This window comes from Clarias gariepinus, chromosome 19 (genome assembly GCF_024256425.1).
Source record: "Clarias gariepinus isolate MV-2021 ecotype Netherlands chromosome 19, CGAR_prim_01v2, whole genome shotgun sequence".
Classification (NCBI taxonomy): domain Eukaryota; kingdom Metazoa; phylum Chordata; class Actinopteri; order Siluriformes; family Clariidae; genus Clarias; species Clarias gariepinus.
Genome location: NC_071118.1, coordinates 15,731,605 through 15,741,554, shown reverse-complemented (window position 1 = coordinate 15,741,554; position 9,950 = coordinate 15,731,605). Strand labels below are relative to the sequence as shown.

General features: G+C 36.0%; 1 protein-coding gene across 3 annotated transcripts in view; it reads right to left on the bottom strand.

Annotated features, from left to right (window-relative positions):
- Positions 1–8,171: 8,171 nt before the first annotated feature.
- The window catches only part of rictorb (RPTOR independent companion of MTOR, complex 2b), a 39,753-nt gene continuing 37,974 nt past the window's right edge, over positions 8,172–9,950 (bottom strand). For all 3 annotated transcript variants that reach the window (XM_053478129.1, XM_053478130.1, XM_053478131.1), the window contains 2 exons: positions 8,999–9,137; positions 8,172–8,878 (listed from right to left, as the gene is read on the bottom strand). In XM_053478129.1, coding sequence (XP_053334104.1) covers positions 8,804–8,878; positions 8,999–9,137 — 214 coding nt within the window. In that variant the 3' untranslated portion in view covers positions 8,172–8,803. The remainder of the gene's footprint in view (positions 8,879–8,998; positions 9,138–9,950) is intronic.

Below are 9,950 nucleotides of genomic sequence, written 5' to 3'. Positions count from 1 at the left end.
AGGAAGCAGCCGTGTTGAGCAACAGCTCTGTGCAGGACCTGAGGCGATAGAAGCACACACACACACACACACACATTTTTACAGAGAATAGACACATCCTGTCCTACACACAGCCAGTAAAACTTGCCAGCAAGTTTTATATCCATTCTTTTATAACGATGATGATGATGATGATGGTTAGATAATGGTTAGGACTGTTGACTCTCACCTGGTCTGTGTGTGTAGTGTGTATGTTTTCCCTTTGCTTTGTGGGTTTCCTCTGGGTGCAAACAAACTCAAACTCATTGGACTTTTCATATTGTCTAAAGTGTGCGTACATTTGCCCTGTAATGGGTTGGCACCCCATACAGGGTGTCCCCGGTCTTATACCCTGAGATATGCACCGTCTCCCATGCATCCCTACACAGCAGAAGCTATAAGATATAAATAATGGATGGAAAAAAAACTTACTTTTAGCCACTCCTGTCAAGGGATCACCACAGTGGTCTATCCGTTCCATACAAAAATTGGCATAGGTTTAAGCTGGATGCCCTTCTTAACACAGCACTCCTATTTTTCTAACGGGGCTTGGCTTGGGCCTAAATGCGGTGGCGGGGGACTGGGTGTGGCAACCCGGGTTCAAACCCACATCAACAATCTAAGGCCTTAGCCACCAGAGCCACCACTCCAATGCACCATGTGCAATCTGGATACTGATTAGTTATAATGTGTTTATTAGTTTACTGTTACAACAGCTCTGATACTTAAGTGCAGCTGGAAAGTACTAGGTTTATTAAAGGTTTATTACTATCCTAGTTTTTAGAAATTATCATTTCTACATAAGCAGCTAATTCACAGAAACATAATGTATATTTGTAACTAGCTCTAAGTTTCCTAATACTATATAGTAATCAAAAAGGAGAGGTTCATGTTTTCAGGTACAGTTTTTCAGTATTATGGCATGCTGTTCTGTATGCTTTATTTAGTTGAAGAGAGAGAAAAAGAAAGGCCAAGGTAAGAGAACGAGTGTTTATTAGGTTAATAAGTTTAATGAAATAATAATGTTTTGTATACTGCGTTTAACAATTGACTTTGCCTCAAAACAGGTGAACAGATATCCAAGTTCCAAACAAATGTTATATGTATAAATTCATCCCTAATTAGCAAACCAAAGTAATTAGAGACACGAGCAAAAAATTTTGTAAGGAACCAGACTTAAACCCATTTACATCTGAGCAACACTGGATATTGCAAATATAAATTATTTAACTTCTAGGTCTGTGTACTATATAGTCAAAAATTATAATTGTGCAACAAGGAATATATGAGCATATGAGCATCAAAATGATTTCTAAATTTATTATTGTTTTAAATTAAAGTGCATTTTATTGAAGTTAAATCCTTCAATAAAATGCACTTTGTAAAACCTATGTCAGTTCTAAGTGGTACCATTTAGAAAATCTCATTGAACAATAGGACCACTTAGTGCATCCTCAACAGCACTAAGTGGTTTTCAGGTGATAAACACTTCAACCAGAAGTAGTGAATCAGATTGATTCAGGCATGTTGTGATAGCAGAAGATACAATAGGTATGCTCACTTACACAAAATAATTAAAGAAATTGTATATTGTTGTGCAGAGTGCAAGCAGGGCCCCCAGCAGGATTGTAAGATAATGCAACTAAAAGAGAACCAGAAGGAAACAAGGCGTGGAAATTTCCTGGCAAATAAAGTATCCAGCCATTTCAATGTCAACAACCCTGAGGGAAGGGATGGGGGAATGAGACGCATGAAAACACTCTCAGTCTGCAAAATCTCCCAATCTCCTTCTTGGCTGCACAAATATTTGTGAGTTTATATTTAAATGCTATATCAGTCTCAAACGTATACTCTGAGTCCCAAACGTTAATTGCAGTTATACAGTATAGTTATTCCATGACTGTAGGATTTTATCTGCAACAATCTGCAACTTGCTGTAGCTGTCACTATTCCGTATGTTCTTGTATTTTTAGCTCAGACCTAACTTCTATATTTCCACTATTTAAAAACTGAAATAATATCAACAAAGGTATAAAAACTTGACGAGGGCGGCTACTAGCTTCCGGCTTTAGCCTCTTTCAAGTTGGCATTAAAGCTAACACTTTGCCCATGCATGCACCGGTTATGACATGATCTCCAATTTAGCAGTCTGGCAAGAAGATGATTCCGATAAGAACCAACACGTATTACCTGCTTGTTCACCTTATCTCCTCTTCTCCCGCAGCTGACACTCGAACACACCCTGTCTGCCACAACAGCACTTGACTTAGTTGTCAGGTTTTTCATAAATATGAAAAACTGTGGGAACAGGCTGAAGACATCACACACAGGGGATTTTTGGAATTCACCATGAGAGTACAGAGAGCGCTATTCTGAATGTGGAAAATGCAGCCAAGAAGCAACATTGGAACAGAGCCTAAAAGTGTTCCAACTGTGTATTGTATTTATGATGCCCTTGTATACATCCCCCTCCACTCCTCCCACATGCATATAATGTTTTTAATATTGTTTCTATTTCTTGTACTGACACGTCACTTTCTCTTGCACCTTTGTGGCATTGCTGGCTAATTTAGTTGTCCAGGCAACTGTACATTCACAAAAAGTCTACCCCTGATTTTTTTTATTTTTTTTAAAATGTGCACCTATTTAAATTACACACTGTATTGCAGGGTTATCAAACTAATAAAAAAGAAATCTGTAAATTAATCCTGAATTATCAAAACACATATGTTGGGAATGCGGGCAATTCTGACATTTAGTAGGTCAATTATAAAACACGCTGCATTTCATTACAAGAAACTTGAGTTTCCTCATAATGTCTTGTGTAAGTGATAAACCACACTCAAACTTTCCCACACTTGCTGGTACAACATGAAATTTAAAAGAGCTTCACTGAAATACGATGAAGTTTTAGCATGCTAATGAAGTACATTTTAATTTGTTGACTGCTAAGTTTATAGACCTCAGTAAATTTCAAAGCTTCAACAGAATAGCAACTTTTGAAATGGAAAACATTATACTGTAACTTCAGCTTGTAGTCCCGTGGCCATGGGCTCCTAAAGACAGTTTAATCACAGTTAGCACAGTGTATATATTTAAAAAGATTCTTTGTTTTGTAATTTTTTTTTATTAACAATGCATCCCCTTCATATGATTGTTTCTCAAGGCTCATTTCTAATGCCCCAAAACAAACAATGAACTATACAAGGGAGATCACGATTAAGGAAAATAAAAGAAAACATTACAAGTATGTACAACTTTTCTAAGACACGTTTTTTTTTTCCTCAAGGAAAAATTATAAATAACACTTCTTTTGCATCCATTTCTGCAATATTAAATGGTTCTTAATAAATTTAATACAGTGCTCTGCAAATTCATGAGTGCACTTCAAAAGAAAGAAAAAAAGGAAGGAAGAATGGAAGGTGCATTATTTTGCTTTTACATGACAATGTACAGTTCAAATGTACAATTCCTACTACTCTGTGTGAATGGTGACAGAGAATACACGTCATTTAAAAAGAATGCAGTCCCAGAAAAAAAACAACTATTTTTTTCTGAATTTAACACAGTTTTTCAGTGGTGATGAAACCACGGGCATTGACCATGCTTCAAAAAATGACTCATGCAGAAAAGCACTAGCATTGCTGGTCAACCGGCAACATGGATCATGAACATGGTTGATGCAAGAAAGAAAAGAGTTTTCAGTCAGCAGATTTCCATGAGTGGCAGCATGAAAATAATGGTTAACAGTTCACACACAATTCTGCAGTTAACAGAGGGAGAAAAAAAAACTATAAAAAAAACAAAAAACAACAGCATTATAACCGCATCTCCAGCATTTTCATGTCTTTATCAAGCTACTGTAGCTTCTCCAAGGCAAGTAACTTACACAAGTTGATACAGGGTTGTCACAAACTTAAAAAAGGAAGGAAGGGAAAAAACATCATCTACTTCTCAAAACCAAACCACAGTGGGCTTATTATTGCCAGTCACTTTAGAGCCATAAGTTTTTTTTTTTTTTTTAAATGCATCTAAAAAAAAAAAAAAAATAATAATAATAATAATAATAACAACAATAACCACCTTGTGTTTGCAGAGAAAGCCAAAGCAAGAGAAGATGCTGATTTATTAAGATCTATAATAAATAAAAAAGTTGAGCCAATTTCATTAATTCTAAAGCAAATAAAAATACATATAAGATGAAATAATTAAAGCTGCCTATATAGCATGACTGGTCCAGCCAAAAAGAAGCAAACAAATCCTGTTTCAATAAAACCAATTATGACACCTAAATAATTTATTTGGAATTAACAAGCACATTACATAAAAATAGATCTCAAATTTATCACTACAGATAAAGTTGAACCAAATAAACGATCACCCTTTATCTGATGAACAGCCTAAAGAAAAAAAAAAGGCATTGCTGTGGCTTCATCATGACTGGGTTATCTATTGCGTTGAGCTTATGTAACGGTCTGGACAAATGCTGTGGACCCACTTTAAATGAATAATAATAATAATAATACATTTTCAAAGGATTTATGTCTAGACATGTTTGTTGTCTGTCTATAGACTAAATGTTGCATTTTTGAAATATGAGCCTCAGACCACACCCACTTTTTTCTGTTATGTGCTGCTGTGTTTTAGGACCCAAACTGCGGCTGCTCTTAGACTAGCTGGAGTGGCTCTTATGTGGAACAAAAAGAGATACTAACCATGACACCAATCTTACCAGTTCTAGGTAGTACTGGCTCATTAATGAGTCCAAACTTGCTCTCTAGATCAAGGTCATTATTCTCAGTAATGCTGGTGATGAGCAAGATGTTTATAGCCTTAGTGGCAGACAATTAAGCTGCTTATGTAACTTGAGTCCGTGCAACACAGTTCCATTGAATGCCATGTCATAGCAACCAACATCCCATACAGTACATACGTATGCTGTTATTTCTAAACAGAATATTTTTGATCCAACATGTCAAACACCTAATTTTGTCTCACTAACAAGCCTAACATTTTGTCACCAGTAACTTGTTCTTCATGTTTGTGGTTATGGCTTCCCCCTGACAACTGACCAGAGGGTTGTTGCATGTCATTGTTTAACCACAAGAAGAAAAAGAAATGGCCATGTTTTTAAATGGCAGCCATATTCCCATGAAATTACACGTAAAAACAGACACTAAAGGTTGAGAAAAGTGTGAAAGCAGTCTTACTGCGAACTATAAAATATAAATAAAGCTTCACAGTGTAGCTGAATACACAACTGTTACAGAGATGGCCAGTTTGGACATCTGTGCACATTTTAGAATAGCATGTTCCCTAAGCACAATTTAAAAGTTTGAAAGGTGGTATGTGTGTATATATAAGTCCAAATTTGTATATTGCATATTGTAGGTCCAAAACTATAGTAAACTTTGGGGCCGAGCATGCCTCATGGCTTATCCGCTATGTTTTTTTTCTCCCAAATTTCTTTAACACAATGGCTCAAACCATTGAAAGTATGGATTAAAATGTGTTCAAGAAGTGTGGAAGCATCAGAGTAAACTAGCAGAAGCAGCATTTGCATCATCAGCAGCATCATCATCATCTTAGCTTATTTCCCCCAAAAAGAAAAAAAAAAAAAAAAAAAAAAACACACACTAGGATTCTTTCATTAGTTAAAAGTTCAGAGCTTTTCTGTATAAAAGCTTATGTTGAAGGACATAATATTTAAGGGTTCTGCCAGTGTGACAAACTAGTACAACCACTTTACACATGCTAGAAAGGAACCTTCACTAAAACTGTACGAGTCATCATGTCAAATACGTAACGTAAATGTATCAGACCATTTTTGATAACATTGACAGAGAGCAGAGCTGAAGGATGGAATTGAACTATTGAACTGTTGGGTTTTCTGAGGGTTTAGTGGGAGGAGGGAATGAAGAAAAAAGTCCATGTAAACACCTCTCCCTGCTGTACATTAGTCAATTACAATATACAAATTGAATTGTGTTTCCTGTTGTTTATCTTTTGATTGCACTTGAGGTCACGGCTGAGTAGGCCTGATGTTATTTAGTGCTTACGAACTTCCTTCAGCTACTGTACATGAGCCATGACAATGAGCATGCTAAAACAATGAAAATAAATTTGCAAACTGTGCATGTATTTATTATTGAGGGCACTTGATGGTGGTGAATGGAAACTCTAGAGTTCTAAAAACTTTTCACCAAGTGTGATCTGGCAGTTTAAACTGCAACATTAAACAATGCTGCTGTTTGAGCAAAACCCAAAACATTCTCTGTAAAATTGATCAAATGTAAAGTCTTAAAGCAGCCCAGTGATGCTTCTCTGTAGCTGTCTGACAATACACACTGTGCATTTTTAATTTTTTTTTAAAACCACAAAATCTTGTCCTTAGCTTTACATGTTAAATTGCTGATCGCTTACTGCTGTAAATCTGAATGTTGGGCCTGTACTGAAAGAACGTTTCTCATGATAAGAGTCTCCTCAAGAAACTGACATAAGAACATAAAAAAAACCAACAACTGATGACTCAGTTAGCAGTTTGTTTTCATAGCTAGTTTTGCAAGCCCCTGCCTGGTTAATTGTAAAAGTGCTTTCACATTCACATCATTTAGTGATAGTATTTGGTTTGCCAAACACAGAGAAGAAAATTAACCCATCAAAATGGTGAAAAGTAGTCGTACTTATGAAATTCGACATTCTGCTTTGTGTTCTGTTTTCTGTGTGTGGTTGGTAAAGGTTTGTTCTTCCGTATTTATAATTAGTGAAAAAGTTTTACAGTGTTACGGTTCTTCAGTCTAACGATAGATAAGACTTTAATTTTGCCTTTTGGTTCATTAAATTCTGTGCAGTGTAAAACCAAACATATTAACTTTACATTGATTGGGCACACAAACATGTGGACAAAAGCATGTGGCAACAGAAAAATTGCTCAGAATTGTCCTGAAATTTTAAGAATCCAAATGAATTTTAAAGCCGGACATTTGAAATTATTCTGATTGATCCAACAGTTGATCCAATCTGGATTTATAAGGAAGCAGACTGTCAAACATTGGGAACTCAGGGAGCCCTCTCAACTAGAATAACAGTTTGCTGAGGAGACTCAGTACAGCAGTAATCTGCTGAACAACTTTATTACTCTCCTACGCTGTTGGTGACCTTGCAGGTATTCATTTAAAGACCTTTTTTTTTTACCCCACACACTGTGTTTAGTCTTTTATACCATTGACTTAAAGGTATTTTTCATACCAGCAGTTGAAAAAAGATTACAAGTTTGTATCAAATCCTCCTTTGATATAAAATACATGATCACAAATCCATAAGCGTGTTAACAATACGTATAATCAATAAAACGGTGATGTTTTCTGAAATAGCTTTGTTTACCATTTATGGAAGAAGTCTCTAGTTTCAGCCCTTTGTAACAGTCAGAAGTAAAGCTGTAATTAAGTTTTCTGGAATGAGAACGTCTTTAGGACGGAGATCAAAACAGGACAGTTTACACTCTAACATGGCATGGATAAAACACAGTTGTTATTCAATTAATAAAAAATGGTCTGCGATGTAAAAGAAATCTTTTTTTTTTTTTTTTAGTTAGTTTACATCATAGGAAAATAACCAACTCCAAGATGGTAACAGCAGGTCTATTCGACGCTGGGTTTCATCACACCACCTTGTCAATGATTATTTTACCTAGTAAGCATTCCTACCAATGCCTTTACCAGGGGCAGTGTCACATTACTAATTAGAGATTGCTCATTCCAGTAGTTACACTAAATGATACAACATATGTAAATGTGGAGTGGTCCAGCTACCAGCAGTAACTGTGCACCTACAGAATTACTTGCATGTGAGGAGAAGCTGTAAACGAGCCAATGAACGCAGAACAAATCCCATGTGAATGGATGTAAATAAACAGCCTTACCTGGAAAATATATTTGGAAAACTAAAGCTGCATGGTTTTACAATGTTGAATCCAAACTGTGGGTGAGGTGCTTAAATATGAATCATAATCAAGTGCTTATAACAGCAAATACCTTAATATAATAAGGTGGTTACTGGCATACACGGTTGGATCCTTGATTGCCTCACATGTTGGTTGTGTGGGTGTGGAACAAAAACTGAGGCTTTTTTTGATGAATAATTCAATTACAGGCTCGCTGCGTATTTCTTTATATACATGGATTAAGTTAGTGATACAAACCACAATTTTGTAGTGTTAAAATCAAAACTTGAGGGATCCAGAGGGAAGAACAGCAAACATGCTTTTGTTATTTCAGTCCATATCCGAATGCAATTCATGATGACTGTAGAACTGAGACAGAAAAAAAAACAAAAAAACAAAAACAAAAACAGCATCTTGTACAGCTTTCAGTGGATTATTCATTTCTTACTGTCACCACACTGTCAGTGCTTTACACGCATAACTGTCAGTCAAAAGCTATATTTTGGTTGTAACTCCAAATAGGAGTTTAAACAGTTTTTTTGTCATGATTTCAGGCTTTTTTTTTTTCTTTGTTCAGGCAGTATGTTTCCGTTGATCTTTTCTTAAATGCGCCGTACCGATTCTTTATTTTTCTTCACAGACAAATTCTGCAAATGCCTCTTTAGACGCTCTTTGTGCCTTCTATCACTTTTGTCTTCTCTCCACCTGCTCCATATTCCCACGTTACGTCTTGTTGCCTCCATTTTCCATAAAGTTGCAGCCAGGCCAGGCGAAAATGAATGAGGTCTGGGTAGAGGAGGGTGGGGGGAGAGGGGTGTGACTGTAAGCACAGGCTTTACAGTATCAGGACTCCGGTGGAGAATTTACAGTGACAGATTTTGATGGCATCGACAAAATGCTCTCAGCCTCCTCGTAAAGCTGTGGGACATGGGAAAGTATGCACAGGTTGGTGTGAAAAGTATATACAGGGTTTTGTCTGACCAATAAATAAACATTTATTTTTGGCTCAAATCTAAGAAAAATGCTGAGGAAACTTACTGGAATAAACTGAACATCTTGAAAAAGCTCCTGGATAAAGCGTCGAGAGGCGAGTCTGAACATGCAGTGAGCCAGCAGATGGGACACTTCCGAGTATAAGCAGATGTCATCGAATGCATATGGAAACTTTTCCTTGATCCTGCAGATGGATTTGATCGAAAAAGGGATTAATTTCAAGCTTTACTCAAAAATTTAGCCAACACTGAATAAATAAGGAGGAAGGAATCACACATTTTCCTCAGAAACACTTTTTATACATAATTTATAAAATAAAGAATATAAATATAAAAATAAATAAACTAAAAAAAATGTATACACAATTTTTGTTTGGGATATTTATGTAGTACTGAGCAAGGTTAAAATTATATACAATTATATAAAACTATATAATTCATAAAAAGAAAATATTTTTCTTTTACACATATTGCATAACTTACCACCTTTCAGACAAAACAATGGATGCTGGTTGTCAGGTTTTATTTAAAGAAGTAAGTATGAAGGTTAAAATCTAAAATCTCTGCTCATAAAGTGGAGGGGAGCACTGAAGAGATGTTCACTATGTGTATGTAATGTAATAATATGAAATGTCAAAATTAAGAAAAGGTGTGATCTCTGTGACTTAAATTGTGGGATTTGTTTGTACCTAATGTTATTTTATTTGATGTGGCGTTTACACAGAGAAAACTAAAATAATTCTATGAGTAGAGAGTCTCCAGTTTGAAACACCTTATAGATGAGAGAGACCAGAAGGGAATAACAAGGCTTGTCTGAGTTGACAGGCAGTCCCTAGTAATTAAAAAAAATTATCTTTAGAACCGTTGTGGGCAGAAAAGTATATTAAAGTGGGCAACATCTTAACCATTATGATGGATGAGCTACATTGGCAGAAGACCACATTAGACTTCTTTCCTGTCAGCCAAAAACAAGAATCTGACTCCAAAACTTCATGTCA